Source organism: Peromyscus maniculatus, chromosome 14, assembly GCF_049852395.1.
Source record: "Peromyscus maniculatus bairdii isolate BWxNUB_F1_BW_parent chromosome 14, HU_Pman_BW_mat_3.1, whole genome shotgun sequence".
Taxonomy (NCBI): domain Eukaryota; kingdom Metazoa; phylum Chordata; class Mammalia; order Rodentia; family Cricetidae; genus Peromyscus; species Peromyscus maniculatus.
Window position 1 is genome coordinate 783,807 of NC_134865.1, and position 25,190 is coordinate 808,996.

Below are 25,190 nucleotides of genomic sequence, written 5' to 3' on the forward strand. Positions count from 1 at the left end.
TTTTGCTACTATTATGAACCATAATGTGAGTATCTGATATGCGACCCATCAGTTGAGAACCACTGGTTTAGCGCTTCATCCAGATGTTGGTGAGGACCGGAAGCCCGACCCTGGGCTGTCATTTACCCATCGATGTCTTCTCTCTACCCAGGTAGCCATCCAGCTGAATGACACACACCCTGCGCTCGCCATCCCTGAGCTGATGAGGATTTTTGTGGATATTGAAAAACTGCCCTGGTCCAAGGTCTGGATAGCCTGGCTTCTTTATCTTGAAACCATTCAGAGTATCTGGGTTGAGGGACTCCTGAAAAGCTCCTTTGTTTCTTCTGTTCAAAACAGGTTTCTGTGGCTAGATTCTCACAGTTGAAGGGTGTATTTTGCCCCAATGCCAACATGTCTCCATCCTCAGCATTTCACAGGAAATAAGACTAACTAGCTCCAATCATAGTAGGAGGCAGGCCAGTAGCCACATTAAGGGTTATGTTGTATTGAACATACTTTGTTTCTCAAATGATTTGAAATTTGAATTTTCTAGACCAGAAGACAGCTAACTAAAAGCACCCCCTAGCTTTGGAAGGCAGTGTTTGTATGTGTGTGGGGGTGGGGTGCACGTGCTTGTATGTAGAGGCCAGGGGACATCCTTGGGTGTTGTTCCTCGGGGCCATCAACCTTGTTTTTTGAGACAACATCTCTTATTAGGCTGGGACTCATCACATAGGCTAGGAGGTTGGTTGGTGAGCCCAGGGGTCTTCCTGTCTCCACATGCCCATGCTTTTGTTATTTTGTAGGGATGCTGGGGACCAAACTCAGCTCCTCATGCTTCTGCATCAGCCCTTCAGGGACTGAGCGATGTCCCCAGCCTGGGGACATTTTCAACATTCTTTGAAAATGCAGAATTTTAAGCATCCTGTGCATCTGCTAAATGTTACTTAAAGTTCTATTCCCCAACTTTGAGTATTTAGTATTTAATAAATAAAAGACATGTAGTGATCACGAGAAGATTTATCAGAATGCTGTCTAATATCTTACTAGACAGTTTTATAAAAAGCTTTTTCTTTCTCGGAAAACATAAAGTATACATGCTATGACCTGGACCATTTGAAGACTCAGTGAATTGAGTGTGCCTACCTGTGCACATTCAGAGAGACCCGTGGCACACAGCGGGCATTGAGGGAAGTGTTTAGCTCTCTGGAGGCCATGCCCTGAAGGGACAGAAACCAACCCTCTCTTCCTGCAGGCATGGGAGATCACCAAGAAAACCTTCGCCTATACCAACCACACGGTGCTCCCGGAGGCACTGGAGCGCTGGCCGGTGGAACTGGTGGAGAAGCTGCTGCCTCGACACTTGCAGATCATTTATGAGATCAATCAGAAGCATTTAGATGTAAGTCATTCCGAAAGACGCCTGCCTCTCAGGAGAATGCGGCTGTAACGTATCCAAGATCGCCACCATGTTCTCCCTTCCTAAACGAGGCCTTGGCGTCTTCCAGCCATTAAAGAAAGCACTGAAGTCTGAGTTGGGCTCTGGTAAACGGGTGCTTTTGAATGTGTAAATGGAGAGCTGGCATCTCCCGCAGCTAGTTCTGCCTCTCTGAAGGTCTCTTCTCCCTCCATCAGAGATTTTTTGCTTGGGGCAGGAGAGGCTTTCTGGGGACTGCTTTAAAACCCCAGTGGCCAGCAAGATCTGTGTCTTCCTTTGACTAGAGGATCGTGGCCTTGTTCCCTAAAGACATCGACCGCATGCGGAGGATGTCTCTAATCGAAGAGGAAGGGGGCAAAAGGATCAACATGGCCCATCTCTGCATCGTGGGCTGCCACGCGGTGAATGGGGTAGCAAAGATCCACTCGGACATCGTGAAGACCCAAGTGTGAGTGACCGTACTAGAGCCGCGGGCCCAACCCAGATCCTCGAAAACTCTGGTGCCAGTTAATATCAGTTTGACTTCCAGATGAGAAGGGGTCCGGGAAAGGCTTTCAAGAATTGTCTTGTATATAGAGAACTTAAAAACAAAAACAAAACAAAAATGCCTTCTCTGTACCACCCTAATTCTGGATTTACGTGAACTTTTCAGCTGAAAACTTGGCGTCTGTCACAGCCAGGAAGTCAGATGGAGGTGGCTGGATCTGGGGCGGCTGTTCTGAATTGCAAATGAGTCTCTTCTATCTAAAGTGGCAGCCATCCGCTGCCAAGTCTCTCCCTTCACCTTCCATTGCCTTTCCTGAGCCCCCATTGGCTCCCCGACTCTACCTCTGACCTTTGCCCCGGCAAGCAGGCAAGCAGGCAAGCTGCTCTCTGCCCCTTTTCAGCTCCAGCCAGCCGTTTGTGTCTTCTGTCTCCACCAGGTTCAAGGACTTCAGCGAGCTGGAACCAGACAAGTTCCAGAATAAAACCAACGGCATCACCCCGAGGCGCTGGCTCCTGCTCTGCAACCCGGGGCTGGCTGATCTGATAGCAGAGGTAAAAGGAAGCGCTGAGAGGGGAGGCCTTTAAATCAAACAGGAATGAGGAGAGCCTGTGATGTGATTTAAGGACAATATGTTCCTGTTCGCTTTATAAAGCAAAAAACATTTGTAACTTAACTTGTAAATAGTCTCAAAATTAACATGCTAGGCCGGTGGGGGTGGGGTCAGCAAGTGAAGTCACAGGGGTGTCACACACCCTCCCTGTGGCCTGGCTGGCTTCCGAGTAAGCAGCTCATGCTGTTGTGCAGGGGCAAATTTATTTTTATTTATTATTATTATTATTATTATTATTATTATTATTATTATTATTATTATTTTAGTTATGTGTTTATGGGAGAAGTATATGCACATGGGTGCAGGTGCCCTTCGAGGGCAGAATAGGATGTCATATCTCCTGAAGCTGGGATCACAGCCAGTGGTGAGCCTCCCCATATGGGTGCTAGCAACCAAAGTCAGGTCCCCCCACAAGAGCAGCATGTGCTCGTAACCACTGAGCCATCCCTTCAGCCCCCATCTTGGAATTCTCCTATTTTGAACAACGGTTGTACAAATTAGGCGTAACTAGTCACGGCCAACAGTGTCTGTGTGACCCACGGATGGACCAGGGTGTCCACGGGTAACGGGATAACGAAGCTTTCAACGTAACAGAACCTGGGTTTCTCGGTCACCCTTGTGTGTAAAGTTCTTATATTTAAAGTTCTTCCCACGTAGGATGTTTACCCTTTTTTGTGAGTGAAACAGACCGTTGTGTGAACTACTGGGCATGAGAGCCACTTACCATATACACTCTGGTAAAACCTGCCGTGACGGGTGTGATTACCGTCTCAAATTAAGGTCGCCTTTTCCTCTAAATCGGTAGAAAATTGGAGAGGACTACGTGAAGGACCTGAGCCAGCTGACGAAGCTCCACAGCTTTGTGAGCGACGACGTCTTCCTCCGGGAAATAGCCAAAGTGAAGCAGGTGAGCGTGCCGGACGGGGCTCTCCGCCCTTCTCACCTTGGAAGTGAGGGCCGTGGGTTCCAGCGGATACCCAAGGCTTCCCACTGAGTGGGGGGCTCTGGCCTGTTCACGCTCCACAGGAAAACAAGCTGAAGTTCTCCCAGTTCCTGGAGAAGGAGTACAAGGTGAAGATCAACCCCTCCTCCATGTTTGACGTCCACGTGAAGAGGATCCACGAGTACAAACGGCAGCTCTTGAACTGCCTGCACGTGATCACCATGTACAATCGTGAGTGTCCCTGGAGCGCGCCACCTCCCTCCAGGGGTGGGAGCCACAGCCTTGAGGTGGGTCCCTGTCCCTCCGCAGCAGCCACTATTCATTCCATCTGTATCCCCATCTTTTGAAGGCATCAAGAAAGACCCTAAGAAGTTGTTCGTGCCAAGGACAGTCATAATCGGTGGCAAAGTAAGCTGGCTGCATTTCGTGGGGACGTGAGGGGTCTAATCTCTTGCTATGTGCCTTCTTCATCCATCGGCCCTTCTCTCCACACACTGCTGTTCTTCCCCAAGGCTGCCCCGGGATATCACATGGCCAAAATGATCATAAAGCTGATCACCTCCGTGGCGGAAGTGGTGAACAATGACCCCGTGGTCGGCAGCAAGTTGAAAGTCATCTTCCTGGAGAATTACAGAGTGTCGCTTGCTGAGAAAGGTAGTGTCCTCGTTGCCAGGCATGGGGGAGGAGCGGGGGGCAGCATATGGGCTTGATCGGGGTAGACTGACTCCAAGGAGCTAGCGACATGACGGATGACAAAGCAGAGGCCCCTAAGATGGCCAGAGTGACCCATGAGGTTGCTGTCACACGATGGCATTCGCAAGTGACTGGTCCCTACGACTGGGGAGCCTGTGATGGTGAAGATGCTGACCTCGGGCCAGGGTCCTCTGCAAACGGGAGGAGGGGTCTTCTGCTGCCAGCCCAGGTTTTGCAAAGAGCACACCAGCTTCCCAGCTCTCAGAGGCTTCTCATCACGGCGTGGGAGGGAAGACTGTCATGTGTTCATGGTGGGACAGCGAAGGAGGACAGACATGGTGCTGCCAAAGCACGAGGCTTAGAGGTGCACTCCAGAATCAAACACGGCGTTCCCACACAGGGGCAAGCAGGCAGGGAGCCGGTGCCCTTTTCTGTATTGCTGGGACCTTTCTTTGTTCACGATTCATGCCGGCAGAGAAGCCACCCACCAGCCAGGGCCAACCGTCTATCCACCTGCTTCCCAGATTGAAAGAAGTGAAAGTCAGCTTTCTCTTTGTGGTATTTTGGGGTCCCGTAGGGTTACTGCTTAAATGCCTCTGCATAAAGAGAAAGGAGACAGGTTCCTAAAAATACAAATGAGCACAAATTTAATCAACAGATAAGCTCTCGGAATAAGGCCGACTCAGGCTTGAGCTCTGTGGTGAAGCGGTTGGAGGTTCGGGCAGATCTGATTTGGGTGCACATGAGGCTGAAGGGGCAGAGCCTGAATGTCTAGCCCCAGGCACAAAACACCTCAGCTGCAGTCAGGGAAAGGAGCAAGGGAAGAAATGGAACAATTCAGTCCCTTGCAAAAGAGAGTTCAAGAAAGATCTGGGAATTTTATGGGCCAAGAAATAGAAGTTGCCATACGTTTTACAAAGCAGAAGAAATAAAAATGCGGAAATGGAAAGGGAAAAAGATAATGTCCAGCTTATAGCTCAGAGCCAATAGACACTCTTAAAAGTGTGTAGACCAAGGAAGAGTGGTAAGCACGCAGGTACATAAGGGTACAGTAACTGCCTGGGTCAAGGAGAAAGTGAGTGCTCTCTTTCTACACCACGGAAGGGGTACCAGGGTATGCACGTGTCCATCGTCAACAACAGGCCAGCTAGATCCATGCTTACATAAAATTAAGGATGCAGAGAGAAGGAACCACCATATTGACATGGCCTGCTTACAGTCATTCCAGCCACAGATCTGTCGGAGCAGATTTCCACGGCGGGCACAGAAGCCTCCGGGACCGGTAACATGAAGTTCATGCTCAACGGGGCCCTGACCATCGGGACTATGGACGGGGCCAACGTGGAAATGGCCGAGGAAGCCGGGGAGGAGAACCTGTTCATCTTTGGCATGAGGGTAGATGATGTGGCCGCTTTGGACAAGAAAGGGTGAGAAAACCACTCCCCTTAGCTGAGCAGGTCACCCCAGGAAAGGGACATTATCTCCAAGGGCTTACTGCTCACTCATGCTGACATCCCACTGAGGCCTGATCTCATGAGAGGTAGAGGCAGGACAGCTCCCACAAGGAGGCAGGCCCTCCTAGCCACAGTTAGCCTTAGTTATTACTCAGCCAGTGTGACTAAAGGATGCTTAGGACAGATACACAGGCAAGTTGCTATGGCTACCAGCCACAGCAGCTCAGTGAGCCTTCCCGCTTCCTGTGTCCATGATTTTTTTTTCTTTGATCAAAAGAGGAAGCAATGTCTACTTGGATGTTTTTGTCAGTAAGCTAAACCAATACCTGGTGCTCCTTTAAGATCTTTGAGTGGTGGACCAAAACATGACGGAGGATAGAGAGAGGTGTGCCCCAACAACGTCTGTTCTCACTTCATGTCTAGTTGGGTTTACTTAACCTGAGTTCAAGCAAGAACCCAATGGAGCTCCAGGAGATTCAGAGGATGTTAAATATACCTTCTGACCCTTAGAAGTGAGTTTCACTCAGTAGCACCAACTTTTATGAATCCAAAAGTTTTATGGGTCCAAAGAAAGCAGCTAGTTCCTTCACACCATGCTCTTTAGAGCCATAGTCTACTTTAAAATAAACCTTACCATATTCTATCAGATTAGACTAGAGTTTTCATTGTCTCCTGTCCTTAGTGTTTTTTATTATGAGGGATGAATCAGTTGGAAGGGGATGAATTAGGATCTAGTGTTATACCCATGTTGAAATCTATAACGATTTGTAAAAACGCTGGTGTTGGTGTGTATTTTACAGCGAATGAGGTATCTGGTATGCTGCTCATCACACACACTAACACAACCTTTCTCTCACCATCCACCCACCCTGTACTACAGGTACGAGGCAAAAGAGTATTACGAGGCCCTTCCGGAACTGAAGCTGGCCATTGACCAAATTGACAATGGCTTCTTCTCACCCACTCAGCCTGAGCTCTTCAAAGACATTATCAACATGCTGTTTTATCATGACAGGTGGGTTCCTCCGTGGTATGACTGGATGCATGCGAAAGGGACAAAAGCAACTCAAACTAGCAGCAGCCCACCCATGGACCTGGGATCTGATTGGCTGTCACAAGCTTGGGGGCGGGGCATCCTCCACAAATGATTTAAGCTTGAGAATAAGACTCAAATCTTGTGTGCTTTTTCTCTTCCCGCTGATCCATTCGGCTCTCACATACACACACGTGATGTGAGACATATTTGCATATGGGAACCATGAAATGGTGACCATTCTTGTTGGTAAGCTGGGCATCTTGACAGTCAGCAAAAGTGGATTTAAAGTGGAATCCTGTCCATGAATTTGTTCTGTCTGTCTTTCTTCCAACCGCAACCATACAAAAAACAAATGCAGATTCAAAGTCTTTGCGGACTATGAGGCCTATGTCAAGTGTCAAGAAAAAGTCAGCCAGCTGTATATGGTGAGTATGGGGTGGGTTTCACATAGGCTGCTAAGGTTCATTCATTGTTTTCTTTATGTGAAATTTAAATAACAGAGCTCCATTGACCAATAAGCCCTAGGGAAGCTTGGTAGAGTTCTTGCCTAGCAAGCGCAAGGCTCTGAGTTTGACAACTTCCTCCCATGGCACCACCAAAAGAAAAAAGAGAAGAGAGAGAGAGTGAGTGAGAGAACTTGGCAGATGTTCAGATCAAAATCTTTTTTCCTGTTTACAAGACACACCGGGAGGGCTATTCCACATACTGGAATCTGAGATTTCAGTAACAGTTGTAAACTTTTTCATTGCTCTACTTTAAAAAGGAAATCATCGGTGATTTCTATTCATCGAGCACCTATTGTTGTAGCAGGCCTGTTCCCAGCAGCTCAGGATGCAGACCTCAGAGGTGTGAGGGGCCTCTCCGTTCTGAGCCCTGCCCCTCTCCCCTCAAGCAGCCTGGGATCCCAGGTTTCTTAACCAGAACTACACATCACAGTCGCCAAGGCTGCTGGTTCAAAATACAGGTGACAACTTACCCTTCCCCCACAGCGATTCTGACTGGCGGTGGGTAGAATTCGCCATCGATGTTTTGAAACACTTGCCATGATTATTACAAGACCGAGCCACAGTTTGGTTGCATAAGAACTGACCTGGTATTCTCTGAAAACTGAAAAATAAATATCTCCCCTGGACCACTCTTGTGGTAGGGCCAGATCACTAGAATATAAATGTACAAAAGGAAGAGAGGGTTATATATGATTATTTTAAAAAAAGAAAGAAAGAAAGAAACAACTAGAGCTATGTGAATAAGTCTCCATGTGCAGTTATGCCTTGTCAAACAGCCCTCTAGGAGTGTCTTGAAAAAGTATACAAGGGTTTCCAGAGGAGCAAGCTCTGAGCTGAGACTCCAGGTGGGCTTCACGAACATTCTTTCCCATTCCTTTCTCAGGGCAGGTGACAGGCCAGGTTAGCACACGCAACATGCAGCCACCCTAGGCAGGCAGCCCTCTGGGGTTGTGAGGTGAGACCCTGCCAAGCCTGCGCTGCCTAGCAGCCAGCCCTCGTCTTCTAGGCAGAGTCAGATGAACCTCCTGACGGAGCCTAGACCCAAGTTCCAGTCAGCGGCTAAGCATCTCACTGGCCACTTCCTGAGCAGGGATGGGACCAGCCCAGGCAGCCCCAGGAACTCAGGGGAAAGAGGGCAGACGCCTGGAGAAATAGAAATCAGTCAGAACAGGGAAGAAAACCTGAACGAGGGTGAGGACTAATGCCAAGGACAGTTAGACACAAAGGGTCTTCCGGTAAAGCTAAGCCCAGATCCAAAGACCCTCCGTCGGGAGTGCAGCATTTCCTTCATACCTGCCTGTTCGTAGTTCAAACTGCAGCCTCTGCTTTTTACAGTAATTGCATTGCTGAGGGTTAGTAAACGTGACCCTAGTGGCTCGAAAGCCTACCATGAACTTCAGGTTTTTTTGTTTTTTTGTGTGTGTTTTGTTTTGTTTTGTTTTGTGTGTGTGTGTGTGTGTGTGTGTGTGTGTGTGTGTGTGTGTGTGTGTGTGTGTGTGTGTTTGGTTTTTTGAGAGAGTTTCTTTGCACAGCACTGGCTGCCCTGGAACTCGCTCTGTAGACCAAGCTGGCCTCGAACTCACAGAGGTCCACCTGCCTCCCCCGACTGCTGGGATTCATGGTGTGTGCCACCACCGCCTGGCTTGTTTGTTTGTTTGTTTGTTTGTTTTTATGTAGAAGTCTCTAAGCCGGAGTGACCCTGCCATGTTCCACTTTGGCATAGCTTAGGGTATGATGATAGTTTAATTCTCTTTTTGAAAAATTTTCCTAATGTGTTAACAACTTTGAATAACATCCAATAAACTCATAGAGAGCTCTAAAAAAAAATGAAGAAGCTGTAAATCAAATATATTTTTATATTCTTTTACAAAAATGTAAAATTTTGAAATATTTCCGACTGAGAATGAAACCTTAGTTCACCCTGTTTTGAAACCCCAGTGGAGCTGTGGGGATTCAGAACAAGCCTGCCGAGGCATAGGCCTTCAAAAAGAACAAGGGAAGCTAAGTGGGCCAGCAAGCTTGCCACACGCTGTTAGCTCACTGTCACTATTTTCCAAACTTTTTGAGTCATAGGTTGTAGCCGATGTATTCCTGTCCACCCGGATCCTGCACCACTCAGACCCAAGTAACCACATAGAGACTTATATTACTTATAAACTGTATGGCTGTGGCAGGCTTCTTATTATCTAGTTCTTATACTGTAAATTAACCCATTTCTATTCATCTGTAAGGTGTTACATGGCTTGTGGCTTACCAGTACTTTACATCTTGCTTCTCATGGTGGCTGCGGCTGGCAGCATGTCCTGACTCAGCCTTCCACTTCCCAGCATTCTCCTCTCTGCTTATCCTGCCTATACTTCCTGCCTGGCTACTGGCCAATCAGCATTTTATTTATCAATCAGAGCAACACATTCACAGCATACAGAAAGACATCCCCTGCAGTAGGTTAAACCTCTTCAAACGTCCTCTCATGGATAATGAATATTAGTCCCTTTCTCCCCCTCTAGGAAGAAGAGAGGTTATTCCATTTATTTTTGTTTTATTTAAGTGTGTCTAGGTGAGTAGATGTCACGAGTATGCAGGTGCCCATGGGGACCAGGAGAGGTAATTAGATGCCTTGGAGCTGGAGTTAGAGTCAGAGTTGAGCTACTCAGTAGGGGTGCTGGGAATTGAACTCAGGTCCTCGAAAAGAGTAATAGGTGCTCTTAACCACTAAGCCAACTCTCCATCCTAGTAATAATGCATGGAAAATATGGCTTACATGCTAAAACACTGAAACCCTAGCCGGATTACCAATTAGAGAATTCCCATCCACAGATTTTCATTCTCTCTCCTTCTCTCCCTCTCCTCTCTTTCTCCCTCATCTCTGTCCCTCGCCCCCTTTCTGTCCCCCTTCCCTCTCCCTGTCCCTCACACACACCCCTCCACATGCTCACACTATTGTTATCACTCACTGGCTTGCTTTCTCGCCCTCTCTCACTCTCTTCCTCGCTCTCTCTTGGGAGATAGAGTCTCTCTGTGTAGCCCAGGCTGGGTTTGAACTCGAGGTCTTCTTGCCTTAGCCTCTCAAAGGCTGGGATGACAAGCGTCTACCACCATGCCATGCCCATGGCTTCCCTTAAAGTAAAAAATACCTTTTCATCCCTAAGAGAAATATATACCCTGAATATGAAGAAAGCGTAGTCTGCTCTAGTGTCGGCTGTCAGCAGAGCCAATGCATCTACAGATCGTTCTGGTTTGTCCCTGTCGTTTCCTCTGTGAAGTATGTTAGGCCTGACGTTTGTCAAAGCTTGCCAGGCACACAGGCCCTGGACTGGATGTGTTCATGTCATTCACAGAATCAAAAAGCCTGGAACACAATGGTGCTCAAAAACATAGCTGCCTCGGGGAAATTCTCCAGTGACCGCACCATCAAGGAATACGCCAAGGACATCTGGAACATGGAACCTTCGGATCTGAAGATTTCCCTGTCCAACGAGTCTAGCAGGGGGATCAATGGGGAGTGAACAGTGACGTGTCTCTCAAAAGGGAATGACTTCTTATTGAACTTGAATATTTTTATAGCTTCGTTGATTCTGTTTTGTTATTGAATAATTAATTAAGTGTCTCTGGGAATGGGAAAGGAAAATGTATGGCTGTATTAGAACTAAAAATAAATTGTTGACTTCCCGTTGTTGATTAGTGGCGTGCTAGGATTACTTTCCTCAAAAGTAATCACAGAGCTGGAAAACTGCTTGGAACTGCTTAATGCCATGTAAAGGGACTAAGGTAAAATATTTTCACTACTGTCGGATTCAAGCTCCAGGCTGCTGTCTCAGTCCCCTCACGCGGTCATAACCGACGGTGCTAATCTAGAGAACCTACAAACAGTGTAAATTTAGCCTCACAGCTCTGAAGGTGAGAGAAGTCCACGTTCAAGAGGCTCCCAGGTTCAGAGTCTGCTGAGAAGCCACTCTCTGGTTCCTGAATGGTACCCTCTCATCCCGTCTCAGCAGACACCGACGTTCATCCACCAGCAGCCACCTTACTCACAAATATCCCCAGCAGGTTTCATAAGTGGACATTTATAGATGAGATCAGATCACATTGCATTCTGATTCTCCACATTGAGGGCTTGGCATGATTCGCAAGTCAGACGACGATGAGCCAAAGACCATTCTGTATAGCTCTCTTTATTCAAATGGCAGGTGGAAGTATCGAGGGCATCCGTTCATCCAAGTAGCCCCACTGCAATTTTGCATAAAGGAGCCACACAGCTCAGGTGCCATGTGTACCACATCTTCTGGAGATTTCCACTCCTCCCGGCCCTCATGCCCACTGCTGGCTCAGGAAGTCTCTGCGGAAAGAGGACATAGGTCAGATCACACTTGGTCTGAATAACTCGGGGCTTGCTCTGATCGTCCATTGCAGCAGGGCTAATTGAGTCACAATTAGCAAGGGGAGTCCTCACCTCACACTTCTCAGCAGCATGGGGCTTTTACAGAGAAGGTTGTGGTGGAAGCCTGGAGGGAAGACAACCATTTTGACCCTGTCTTTGTTCCTGTAGGCACTGCGTGCGATTTCGTAGAGCTGCAAGAGAAGCGAAGACAGTCAAGGGCAGTGATACCCAGCCACAGATCTCCTAGTCTGACTTTCCTAAAAGGGAAAGGAACTTGGGGAAGTCTCTCACCAAGTCAGACCCTAGAGATAGATCCACATCCCTCCTCCCCAGGTCCTCTATTGGCTGTTTCTGCAGTTAAGGACCAGAGCAGTCATGACTAATGGAAAATACTAATGAACCCATACTTCCTCTCACCACACCTCACTGCAAAGGCTCAAAGAATTGCTATGGACCCATTCCCTCACAGCGTTGTTCAAAGGAAAACATCATTAGAGGTAACATGGGGTGGGGAGGCTCCCACTTAGCCACAGACCCCAGGTGAGGGACCAATGTCTACCTCTACCCTCCAAACTCCTTTAAATTAAGCAGCTAAGGGCACTGACACTCATTGTAGAGATCGGGGAACTTGACTCCTGGAGTGTAGAGCAGGCCCTATAATGTCAGAGACCTTTTAAGCGCTAGTCAGAGGTCAGCTAGATGAAGAAATGGTAGGGCTCTTGGGCTACCTGCTGTCCATACTCCAGCGGTACTGTCCTGTCATCCTCTCCATGCAAGATGAGAATCGGGGAGGACAGGAACTTCACACTAGGAGCCGATGGGAGAAAAACAATGCCCAGTTTAAGGATTCGACCTGAGCTCCCAAGTCACACTTTTAGTGACACATGATGTTCACCCAAAGCACAGAAAAATAAAATAATCTTCCTTCCAAGGAGTCACAGCTTCCCACATGCAAAACTTCACCTAGTAACCACTTTATCCCCCACCCATGTTTCCTCTGTTTGATTTGCTCATCCAATTGAATTGAATTAATAATTAATTACGTCTATGTGAATTTTAATCATACTGAAGAAAATGCACATTGTAATAATGGATTTGCATGGCATTCGTAGACCTTATCTTTTTCTTTATTATACTTCATTGTGTAATTCCTGAAGTATTTTAATTAAAAGTCTACAAAGTAGGGAGATGATAGCCCAGTGGATATCCAACTGGCTTCCTCCAGTTGACCTACATAACAGCTAACAACCATCTCTAACTCCAGTCCCAGGGGATCTGATGCCCTCTTCTGGACTCCTTGGGTACTATACATACATGGTGCGCAGACAAGTACCCACACACACATAAGATTAAAATAAATCTTTTAAAGTCTACAAAACAAGGTAATTCAAAAATAAGAAAACTGCAGGGCGGTGGTGGTACACATCTTTAATCCCAGCACTTGGGAGGCTACAGAGTGAGTTCTAGGACAAGCTCCAAAGCTACACAGAGAAACCCTGTCTCAAAAAACAAAACAAACAAACAAACAAACAAACAAAAACTATCACAGAACCTGAGACTTTCTTATAGCAATTTATTTACTTCTCCCCATAAAAGTAGAGTGTGAGGCCAGCCTGGTCTACAGAGTGAGTTCCAGGATAGGCTCCAAAGCTACACAAAGAGGGTGGATATGCAGTCTCAGGTGTGATTAACCACCTGGCCAGCCCAGTTTTGGCAATACAAAAGGTTGCTGACATGCAAAAAACCTTCCATTTTCAGGGCTTACTCAGACATTTCCGTATCCTTCCAAATTCATCACTAGAGATTACTTCTCAGAATGCTAGCTTTCCTCCAGTGCCAAAATAAGAAAAAGGATATAATAACAACTGCCTATTTGAAAGCATCCTTAAATTATTTCTAATCATTATCTCTATTGCCAGGTCAGCTGGTTGTTATTATGTGGGTTTGTGCTACATGCAGAATAAAGACTTAGCAGTCAGGGATCCCCCATAGACGGTTAGACTAGACCCTAGCAGCCTTTCACAGGGCTCATAAAGATGCATCATTAAGATGTCAGAAGTACTGGATTGGAGCGAGCATTGACTCAGACATAGATAACAAGAAATCCTGAAATGTGTACAAACCCTTCTCCAGATCTAGTGCTCATACTAGCATGAAACCCACCGAGAAGGAAGGCTAGTACCCCGAGTTCTCATCTAGAATGCCATGGCAGATACTCAAGAGCAAGAGCAAGCATCTTGGTTTGCTTACTTCTCATCACTAGGGAAGACTATTTTGTCTTCTTTAAGGGTATCCGTAAACGTGCTTAAACATCTTGGTAGCTTCTTGCAAATCTATTTAAAAAAAAAAAAAGAAGAAAAAGAAAAACCAAAGAGGTAAGTTACTTGCTTGTCCCACAGCAGTCTAGAATACATGGTTGCAAGCTCTCAGAACAATTTTCCCAAGCAGGCATACAACTTGTTACACCCTCTTATTGTGAACCTCAAGTAGTAACAGAATAGCCACTCTCCAGCCATATTAAACTTCAAAAACTCTTCTGGCTCTTCAAAAGTAGTTCCTACAGTTGACGAATTTGGAGGAGGAAACCAGAAATGATCAGAGAACTAAGCCACATATCAGTTCTATGCTCAAAGACAATCACTGTCAACATTTGGTTGTGTATTCCTATATTGCTTCATTTCAAATACATGTGACAGTCAAGCTCTTATTCCTCTGTTCTCAAAGGAGCAGTAATAAGCAAAATCTAAAATTTGCTTTTAATGCAAGCCGACTTAACTAGTTTGTTTGGGGAGCAGCATTCAGATTAGGCCAGTTCTGGTGAGGGAATTTGATAGGCAGGTCATTGTTTGAGAGGATTTGAACACAAAATGGTTAAAAGTGCTTTGTTATTGTGATGCTGCAAAAAACATTTCAGATTTTGACACTAGCCACAGGACCCCAAATACAGCAACTGACATTCTACTACGCACACTGAATTTCCCCTCTAATGACAATGGGCAGTAAACGGAGCTGAATCTGCCTTTCAATACTGTGATCATGTCATCGCATAATTAGTTCACAAGCCCTAAAATGTTTTAACTGAAAACATGGAGCAGAGGACAAAGGCCCTACACATCACAGCACCCTTCCCCCACCTTCTGCACCCCCAAACGGCATCCCAAACCCAATCTTGGTCCTCTAGCTCCACTATCACCAGCCCAAGCCACTCGACCTTTGGACCTAGGCAGCTTCCATTTCCACTCTCCCTCTGAAATCAGATCCCAGCGCCGACAGCCTGGCACCCTCCAAGGATGCTTGGATTGAGCCAACCTGGCCACCTTGGCCTTTGAGGCCCTGCAGAGTTGGGTGGCGGTCTCTGCTCCCAGACCCTTGTCACCAAACCCCTCGCTGGCGAAGTCTGATCTGGCTGCCTTCCGCTTCTAGAATATTACAAACTCCAGAATAAGGCCTTACTTTTGCCTTTTTCTACACCATAGACCTCTAGATTTTTGCCTCAGTGGGTCTGAGCTGAGATGACTCTTTCCTTTTAAGTATATATATTTTTTTTCTAATTTTTGAGATTGTAACTTAATTAAAACATTTCCCCTTTCCATTTCTTCCCTCCAGACCCTCTGATAAACCCACCCTCCCACTCTTCGTCAAATTCATGGCCCCCTTTTTCACTAATTGTTATTGCATGCATATATATATATATATAGGTGTTATACATATATATGTATATAATCTTAAATATATAAATATAAATTATACATATATTTCTAAACATAACCTGTTCAGACTGTGTAATGTTACTTGTATGTATATTTTCAGGACATTTTTTATAGAGGTTTCTCCTAACCAGCTATGAAGTCTTGCCTTCAACATTTCCTGTGACACAATGCTACCCCTTTCACGGCTAGTCAGTATTCTCTTATTGGGGCTAATCTACTTCTGCAAGGATATAATTTCTTCACTGGTGAGGGGGTGGGGTGCACAAGACATTTCTCCTTTCTTCTGTTACCCTCAAAATCTGGAAGGCTTCCTGGTGTATCATAGATGCCCAATAAATATTTGCTAAAGGTGGAGTGGATCTTTTTATGCAAAAATCCGCGTGAGCACCTTAAGCTATCAGTCATTTTTCCTCAGTGGGCGGGATTTTCAGGTTTCATTCTTAGATTTTTACAAAGGACAGCCCAGCAGCCTCTCACAAGGTTCTCCTACTGTAGCTTTGAGGGGAGAATGGAAGGATGCCGTGTAGTAAGCAGGACCTTGCAAAGGACAGAAATGGACACAGACTAGGCAGGCCAGTCAATGTTTTTTGATGGAATTTTACAATGATGCCTGGCCGGTTTTAAACTCATGATCTTCCTGCCTCAACTTTCTGAATAGCTTATGTTATAGGTACACAGTGACACCCTTAAAAATGTTTTCTACTTAGAGTGTGCGTGTGTGTGTGTGTGTGTGTGTGTGTGTGTGTGTGTGTGTGTGTACATGCACATGCCATGTGCACATGGAATTCAGAGGAAATCTCGTAGGAATGCGTTCTCTCCTGCAACATGTGGATTCTGGGGATCAAACGCAGGTCATCAGGCTTGGCAGCATGTGCCTTTACCAGTGAACAATCTCGCCAGCCCTAGCTTCCCATTTTTTAAAAAGGGGAACCCCTCCCAAAAAAGAAGGAAAAAAATCATTAACATTGAGACTACAGCCTGCCGACCTGGAGCGCACTACTGGAGAACAGTGACTTCCTAAATGTCACAGTTATCTTAAGTATTTTTTTCCTGATCTTTTAAAAGGGGGACTCACAATCCTATAGGCAATTTAGTTAGCAAGCTGGCCCAGGACAGGGCAGCCGGTGCCAAAAAGCACACTGAGTGTGTCCTTTGCACACTCAGGACACAACCCTGCTGTGTTGGGAGCCGCCCAGTGGCTCAGGTGCCTGGCCTGCATGTTCTCCAGCTCTCTGAGAACGACCTGCATTCAGGTGTGGGCCGGCTGTCTCACACTGCCTCTCCTCTGTCTTCTTCTCCCTCCTGTCCACGCTAAGGGCGAGTTACTAGGTTTCTTTTCTTTTTTGTTGTCTCCGGATTTCCTCCCTCCTGGAGCTGAGACTCATGGGGGGAAGTTCAATAAGAGAAACCCTTCAGCAATTCATCTCAAATTCTGAAGGAGTAGGAAGAAAGCAGACCCAAGTCAGTCTCCCATCATCCCTCACTCCCTGTCAGGGGAGATGCCCTTTGAGACTAAAAGGTCATATGGTTACCACCAGTCCAGACCAGAAAGGCAGCCTCTTAACTGGTCTTCCTACCTCCCCTTTCTTCTGTAATAATACCAGATAAACATTCTTAAAATGCCAAAGGCATGAAATCTGACATTTTCAACCTTTGGGGGGTGCCATACCGTATGCTAAACCACTCACTCCTGGCTTAACTGTGAGCCATCCAGAGCTGCCCCCAGCCTTTCACATCAGGACCGCTCATCTCCGGCTTAGTGCCTGGACTTAGAGGATGCAGGTGCGGAGTGGGCTGGCCTTTAGGCCCTGCTCTCCCTCACCTATGAGCAGCTGCACACTGAGAGGGATGCGGGGAGGATGGGAAAGGGTGAGCGTGGAAGGTGTACAGGAGCCCGTACAGGGTTCCACCTATACCTGCCTCCACCCCGCTCATGAGCGCAAAGCCTCATGCTCCTCTAGTTCCTCGATGCTTTACCTTGTTTTCTGGAAATTCACTTAGATCTGGGCTATCTATAAGCCACACACACACACACACACACACACACACACACACACACACACACGCATGTATGCACACACATTCACACAGAGAGAATATACACACTAACAATGTTATGAGTTGCCTCACACTGAGGGGGGTGACCTGAATGTCCACAAGTAACATGATAGACCTATAAATGGTGGTCTGTGCATTATACTGAACACCATAGAGCAACGGGAATGACCTCACTACAGTTTTACACATACAGAGTAAAATCTCCTAAGTATGATAGCAGGTGAGAAAGCAAGTAGAATGTAACCTATGGAGTTGTACTTACATAGAAAGAAGCCCAAATAAAACTAGACTCCTTGGAGAGACACACGTGGATAGTATCACTACAAAGAAATACACAGCTGTGGCTGCCCTCTCCCTGAAAACAAACTTCAGAAAACTCTGTGCTGGCTTATGGCACAAAACATTTCAGAAATAAACAGATTCAAATGTCCCTATGATGCCTTATAGCATGAAGTAATTTAAATTTTGTGCCTGTATCTCCTCTAAACCCTTTGCCTTTCCCCAAACGCCTCGGCTAACCCCTCATTTGCTAACATTCATTTTGGGCATGTAACTATAAGCAATCGAAAATTAGGCCTGGAGAAGTATGTAAAATCGGGGAATTGGGTCAGAGGTGGTGGGAAATCTGGGAACTTGAGACAAGAGGGAGGCCTATCATTGGATGGAAACCTGTCTGTGCTACTCAATGTGAGTTCAAGTACAGTCTGAGCTGTGAAATGAAACCTAGCTCAAAAAAGATAGTAAGTAATAATAGTAGTAGGATGATGTGCACAACAGATTTTTATACTCATCTTTATGCTTTTCTTTCTTGAGAAAACTGTTGACCATATCTGGAGTACTATATAAAAGCATTTTTCTCAAGAATCTTCCTTATGACAAAATAATGTAAGAGATATGGCTGGCATTCATAGAGCTGAAACTGATGTATAAAATTTTATTTCCAATTCAAAAAGAGTAATTATTATAACAAATCTATGTCTAGTCAGTTTTAAAACATAAAATGTGTGCTAACTTCAGTAGTGCAGGCACAAAAATAATTATAAAATGTATATAGTTAATTTGGGGGAAGAAACCTGTCACTTAATCAGCTCCTCTGTTAGAAGCCATTGTGCCTTCCATAGTAAACCGACCAAGGCTAGAACAATTCAGGAACATAGAAAACTTGTTTAAAAATGAGCCATAATCAGATGGGCTGTGGTGACACACGCCTTTAATCCCAGCACTCGGGAGGCGGAGACAGGCGGATCCAGGACAGGCTCCAAAACAACACAGAGAATCATGTCTCAAAAAACAAACAAACAAAAAAGAGCCATATTTATAAATGCCCGGGTATGGCAACAACCTACACATTGACACAGGGTAAGAGGAATGGGAGACCCACCTTTAACAAGGGATAGTTGATACTCGCCACCCACATGTTGGTAAAAGGAGCTTCTAAGACAATGGCATCAACGGGACATCCTAGAAAATAAAAACAATTAAAAAATAAATGAGTAACTCTCCTCTTCAAATACCAAAATACCACCTTCCCTAGACAAAGGCTCCACAGGGTCCTGTACATGAACTGCCTACATTAAATCCATTTGTGAAGTTTTTAATATGCAAGCTCCTGAACCCCACACCATACCTGGGGGATGGTCTTGGGGCAGGGACTGAGTGTGTGTGTGTGTGTGTGTGTACATACATGCATGTTCATGTGAGTGCACATGCAAATATAAGCAACGTTACTCATGCATACATATAAATGTGGAGGCCAAGCTCAGATGCTGTTCCTCAGGAACCGCCCACCTCGTTTTTTGAGACAGGCTCTCTCATGGATCTGGAGCTTGCTGGTGAGGCTAATCTGGCTGACCAGTGAACCCTAGTAATCCTCCTGTCTCTGCTTCCCCAGTGACGGGACTAGAGGTGTACCACACGGTGGGCATGGTGGCAAGCACCTTTCATCCCAGCACCTGGGAGGTAGAGGCAGGCGATCTCTTTGAGCATGTGTGTCCAGCTTGGTTTACAGAGTGAGCCCGCCCCCCCTCTCTATGGATATATATACATACATACATACATACATACATACATACATACATATATCCCACAATTGCACCACTCTTCCTGGCTTTCTCACATAGGTTCAGGGGACAGAACTCACATCCAAAGTGAGCGTGGCAAGCATTTTCCTGCCTGAGGCACCACTCCAGCTCAAGAACATGTGTTTTTAACAAGTCCTCTCCTTCTTGAGTATGTCTATGCACATGATGGCTGGAACTACTGCCTTCTACCAAGAATACAAGACTTCCAGGGCTCAGAAAATATAAGAAAGCAGAGTATTATGTGGAGAAAGAGGCTCTGCAGTCTTGTCTAAAGCATAGGCCAGAGGCTGATTGAGTTGTTTGGTCAATGCTTGGAGAGCAAGTAGAAAAATGCATATGGAAAAGGCGAATGTTGTGGCATATTACTTTAACCACAAAAGGTGTGTTGCATTTGTTTATGTTGAATTTATTTAATTATGTGAAGATGTGTTGCTGTTTTGCCTCACCTGCCTAAGGCACCTGATTGGTCTAATAAAATGCTGAACAGCCAATAGCTAGGCAATAGAGGGATAGGAGGGGCTGGCGGACAGAGAGAATAAGTAGGAGGAGAAATCTAGGCTTTAGAGGAGAGAATGAGGGAGAAAGAATGGGAGACACCCGGGGCCAGCCAGTCAGGCAGGCAGGCAGCCGCCAGCCAGCTAGACACTGAGTAAGACATACAGAGGAAAGAAAGATAAAAAGCCCTGAGGCAAAATGTAGATGAAAAGAAACAGGTTAAGTTATAACAGCCAGCAAGAAACGGACTAAGCAAAGCCAAGAATTCATAATTAATAGAAAGTCTCTGTATCATGATTTGGGAGCTGGTTGGCAGCCCAAAGAAAGCCTGCTACAGGGGTATGTGTGTGTATATATATGAATGTGCATGTATAAGCACATGTGTATGCATATATATAAGTATATGTGTATGCATGTGTGTGCATTTGGATTTAAGCGTATACGTGACATGTATACATTTGAAGGTACTTGAGGACGACTGACCTGTGAGAATTTTTAGAGGCAGTACCAAGTAAGAAAAGCCCAAAGAATTTAAGCTGCCTTTCCCTTCAAAGCAAATGAAACTCTAAATGCGTCCATTTTAATTGGCAGAATTTAAACTAAAACAGAGAACTATTGGTACTCTCACAGGACCAGAAGGACAAAAACTACTGTTCAGGGGGCTGTGGAAATGGCTTGGCAGGTACAGTGGTTCCCACACAGACATGAAGATATGAGTTCAGATCCCCAGCAACCACACCAAAAACTGTGCACAGCCTGCGCTGCCCTCCCAGCACTGGGGAGGCAGAGGGAGAAAGACATCTTCAGCTCACTTGCCAGCCAGTCTAGCTGAGCCAGAGAGCGCCAGGCTCCATGAGACCCTGCTCAAGAGGTAAGATAGAAAGCAATTGAGAAGGATGCCTAGCATCAATCTCTGGCCCCTACATGCATGCATGCCTACACATATACAGACACATGTGTGCACAAGCACACACACACACACAGTTACTAACTATTCAGGGTGTGACAAGGAGGTTAGGGAGACTACAGACCATTTCTCTGAGAGTTAGCTGTGACCTCAAAGGACTTCATTCTAAGGAAAAAACAGTGCATTTGATATAAAACAACCCTGATAAGGTCTGAGACCAGCCTCCAATCAACTTAATCTCTGGTTGGTTCATGGTGACTTTATCTCCACCCAAATGCCTTGAAGGAGCAGAGTAGAGGATTCCTGGGAGAAGAGAGCATCACCCACGTCCTCAATCTATCATCTTCCATGTGTGATTGCTATCCCTTAATCAAAAATAAGTGGGTCTATAAATAAAGAGAAAACAAAAGAGACCGGGTTGTAACTCAGTGGTGGTGCACTTGCCTATCATATTTAATGCCCAGCACAGATTTAAAAAAAAAATCAAAAGAAAAAAAAAAAGAAACTGAAGTCCAAGGACATTGTTACTGGAGATTGAGAGAAAAACAAGATGTTAGGCAAGCTGTAAGTGTCTACAGCTGCTGGAAGTCAGGGATGGCTAAGAGTAAGAAAGAGACACTGAGTTAGAGATCAGTCTGGGAGGAGCTGCTCTGGGGGCTGGATAGGAAGAGTGAGAACAGGGTAAGCATGTAAGATTTGGGTCCTTAGACAAAAGACAGAGCGATATATGGATGGATGCATGGATGGATGAATGGATGGATGGATAGATAGATAGATAGATAGATAGATAGATAGATAGATAGATAGATAGATGGCACGTTTTTTCAATGAAAGTAGACAAACAGCAGTGAGGATCTGTAAGCAACTGCCAAACAAAACAAACCACAAGCAACTGATCTTGAGATTTCTTTTTTTTTTTTAACTTCATAGCAGCATTGATTTTTTTTCATGTCTTTGTTTCTTCATCCAACATTTCTATACTAATTTTTTTAATCTTTAAACAAATGGTCTGGCCCTATTCACAGCTATTTACAGAGATGTGACGTTCGTAAAATCAGTTAGAAAGCAAGCAAGCTACATTCTCGTAATGTGACACAGTCTCCACTCAGGTCTCCTTGGCAAACACTGAGGGGAATATTATGGGAAACGGGCGGCAGAGGGCAGTGTGGCTACTGCTGTCCTCTCGGAATACATTACTTTCCTGTCCTAGGATTTAACTTAACATCATGTTAGGAAGAGGACTCCTGAGACAAAGACTTGCTATGCAGCTGGGGCTGCCTCAGCCTCCTGAGCATTGGGGTTATGGGGGCGGGGGTGCTACCATGCTCAGCTAAGTAATTTTAGCGTTTCCCTTAATGTTTCTTTTTAATTTCACAGCCCAGAAAAGCAGCAGTCACACTGCTAAAACAATCCTTCCAAACTGGGGCACCTTGGGGTCTGTGGTCAGTAAGAACACAAATCTCACAGAACCTCCCGACATTACATTTCTCTCCCGCAAGCCCCCAAGCCGCCATTTAAGAATTTTACGTTACCTTTGGCCTCCAGCGCTCTCGCAGCATTTGTTGCAACTCTGAAAAACAGTGACAGTGCGTGTGAAACACGGCAGGCGAGTGCACACCGGCAGCGTGCGTGTGAAACACGGCAGTCGAGTGCACACCAGCAGCGTGCGTGTGAAACACGGCAGTCGAGTGCACACCAGCAGCATGTGCGTGTGAAACACGGCAGTCGAGTGCACACCGGCAGCGTGCGTGTGAAACGGCAGGCGAGTGCACACCGGCAGCGTGCGTGTGAAACACGGCAGGCGAGTGGACATTGTACCCTCAACAACTCAGAACCAGCAACTGATGAAAAGCTTGGGCTCTCTGCCTCGAAAATCCCGACAGACGCGTACTTTCGCCCAGGATTTCAAAGGGTGCCATAGACACTAACTTAAGGGTCTTCTTCCTTAGTGGATCATTCCAGAATAGATATCAGTGTCGTGATTACGCAGGGAGTGTAGGGTCTTGCCATCGTCTTGCAGCAGGCACACTGTCAGGGAGGCCCCCTTGCCATTTCTGGGGTGAGAGAGACTAAGGAACCGAGATATCCCAGCTCAGCTTCCCTTCCCCACTTCCTGCGCCTCTGAAAACACAAAACCCCCGTGAAGACACGAGGACCCACTAAAGGACAACACTCCGGCTCCCACTTACCCTGTGCCCAGAGAGTGGCCCCACAGACACACTGGGGTCCCACCACTTCTTGCCTTGGTCCATTCATAGACACAGATGGCGTCTGTGGTTAGCCCCTCCTCAGTGGGCGTCCCGGTGGAATCCCCGAACCCTGGCAGCAAGAAGGGGCGAGCACAGTATCACACCCTGTGATCCGAGGCGTCATCAAAAGCCTTCTGTGCTCATCACATCTTTGTCACTGTCCCCAGCACGTACCTCTGTAGTCCACAGACAAGACATGAAAGCCCCCGTCACTCAGCACCTGCATGCCAAATGAGCGGTTATCACTTCAAGCAGTGGGGCGACCCCAACAGAGAAGGCTCCTCACCAATGCGTCTATGTCCCTCTGTGGTAATGGGAGGAAAGATGTGTTCGGAAGGGCTAGGATCCCGCTCACGGGCAAGGCACGTGCCTAGTGTGTTCAAGGTGCTTGGTTTGAGTCCCAGAATCACAAAGATTCTGTATTTCTTTTTTTTTTTTTTTAAATCTAGAGATGAGAGTCTATGAGGAGAAACGCAAAGCAGCCTGGGTCACACCCGGGCTCCGCCCCGAGCGGCTATACAACCTCAGCCTGCTTGTTGAACATTCAGATATGTCAATATTACTCAGGGTTGCTGGAGGGCTACATGGATATTGTAGCAATGCGGCTGCTTTTTTCCATGTCACAGTCTCAGTGGAGCATTCTCTAAAGCTGGAGGTGTGGCTCCGAGGTCGAGTACCCACCTAGCATGCTCAAGGCCCTGGGCTTGATCCCTGAGACCGCATGCACTCTCTGGAAGAATGAATGACTTTCCCTGAGAAAGGAACGCTACACAGAGTTGTGGGGAGAGAGAGACACTCTTGTAACAGGGAGGTGTTTGTCTCGAATATGGTCAGATAAAAGCTGTATTTTCAACCAAATAAATAAATAAATAAAGACATCATCACTTGAATATATGAAATCATTGCCCAGCCCTAAGTAGGGAAAGAAAAAATATGAAAATTTAATTTTAAACAAGCTGAAAATACAATAGACAAAGAAGAGAAATTCTTAAAGATGCATTTTGTAGATGAACTGAAGTGAAGAGTCATAGTAACTAGTTATAAGTCTTCCAGCTACTTATGGGCGGAGCCAAGATTGCAGCCCCCGCCTGCCTGGGCCTGCCTGCATCTATATCACTGTGACTTCCTACTTCGGTGGCTGTGTGTGGCTAAGCCTGATCAGATATCTTCAATATTCAGATCAAACTACAAGTTAGAAATGAACTGGAACTTTCAGCTTGAGCCAGCACACAGTAGGTGGGCACCAGGGAGGTGGAGCAGGGTTACCCATGAGTGGCTTGTAGCACCCCATATTGAGTAAGGATAGCAGTAACAACTCTTACACTCCAATATTTACTCCTAGGAAAATAAATAAGACATGGAAAACAAAATAGATGCCTTTAGTTTTCCATAGCTGTACTATTTAAGTAAATTCAGGGGGAAAAGTAGAACTTTATAACATCAGTGGACTAGCTTAGCAGTTACTTACAAATTAACTGGAAAAGGTATAGTCTTTAAATTGGTAATTATGACCCCTACGAAAGAACCCGAAAAAGAGAGCTGAGTGTGTGATGCATGCCTAAACCCAGCCTTTGGGAGGCAGAGGCAAGCAGATCTCTGTGAGCCCAAGGCCAGCCTGTTCTATATCCAAAATTTCAGGCCAGCCAGGGTTACATAATGAGACCCTGCCTCAAAAAAAGACGAGGAAAACCAAGAAAATGAAAATGTTTATAAAAGAGTGCAATGTAATTTGTATTTAGATATAACCACAGTATGAAAGGTTTTGGTGAAACAGAGAAAGGCCAGTGGAGAATGAGCAGAAACAAGAAACAGGATTGGGGAGGGGGAGGAGGGGGTGAAAGGAAGAAAAATGTGATAATACAGACCTTTTGTTTTAGAGGAATCACCTGCCCAGACAGGTGAAGAAATTTTTAGCAGTGAGATCAAAATCATGAAAGGGTTTTGGGGCCCAGAGTTATTCCCATGTGTTTATACACACACACACACACACACACACACACACACACACACACACACACACACGTGTTCCCATGTGTTTATATACACACTCCTGGTCTTATTCCCATGTTTACACACATACTCCTGGTCTTATTCCCATGTTTACATACACACACACACACACACACACACACACTCCTGGTGTTGTTCCCATGTTTACACACA

General features: G+C 45.9%; 2 protein-coding genes across 2 annotated transcripts in view; one reads left to right on the plus strand and one right to left on the minus strand.

Moving 5' to 3' along the window:
• Pygl (glycogen phosphorylase L) overlaps positions 1-10,818 on the plus strand; it is a 34,522-nt gene extending 23,704 nt beyond the window's left edge. The window contains exons 9-20 of the mRNA XM_006985449.4: positions 152-244; positions 1,238-1,384; positions 1,705-1,868; positions 2,344-2,458; positions 3,323-3,424; positions 3,544-3,691; positions 3,810-3,868; positions 3,973-4,114; positions 5,373-5,580; positions 6,488-6,622; positions 7,002-7,068; positions 10,488-10,818. Coding sequence (XP_006985511.1) covers positions 152-244; positions 1,238-1,384; positions 1,705-1,868; positions 2,344-2,458; positions 3,323-3,424; positions 3,544-3,691; positions 3,810-3,868; positions 3,973-4,114; positions 5,373-5,580; positions 6,488-6,622; positions 7,002-7,068; positions 10,488-10,655 — 1,548 coding nt within the window. The 3' untranslated portion in view covers positions 10,656-10,818. The remainder of the gene's footprint in view (positions 1-151; positions 245-1,237; positions 1,385-1,704; positions 1,869-2,343; positions 2,459-3,322; positions 3,425-3,543; positions 3,692-3,809; positions 3,869-3,972; positions 4,115-5,372; positions 5,581-6,487; positions 6,623-7,001; positions 7,069-10,487) is intronic.
• A 245-nt stretch (positions 10,819-11,063) lies between these two features.
• Abhd12b (abhydrolase domain containing 12B) overlaps positions 11,064-25,190 on the minus strand; it is a 29,031-nt gene continuing 14,904 nt past the window's right edge. The window contains exons 6-13 of the mRNA XM_006985447.4: positions 23,202-23,247; positions 22,968-23,097; positions 22,311-22,348; positions 18,677-18,756; positions 13,778-13,860; positions 12,256-12,334; positions 11,600-11,718; positions 11,064-11,485 (exon numbers count right to left, since the gene is read on the minus strand). Coding sequence (XP_006985509.1) covers positions 11,458-11,485; positions 11,600-11,718; positions 12,256-12,334; positions 13,778-13,860; positions 18,677-18,756; positions 22,311-22,348; positions 22,968-23,097; positions 23,202-23,247 — 603 coding nt within the window. The 3' untranslated portion in view covers positions 11,064-11,457. The remainder of the gene's footprint in view (positions 11,486-11,599; positions 11,719-12,255; positions 12,335-13,777; positions 13,861-18,676; positions 18,757-22,310; positions 22,349-22,967; positions 23,098-23,201; positions 23,248-25,190) is intronic.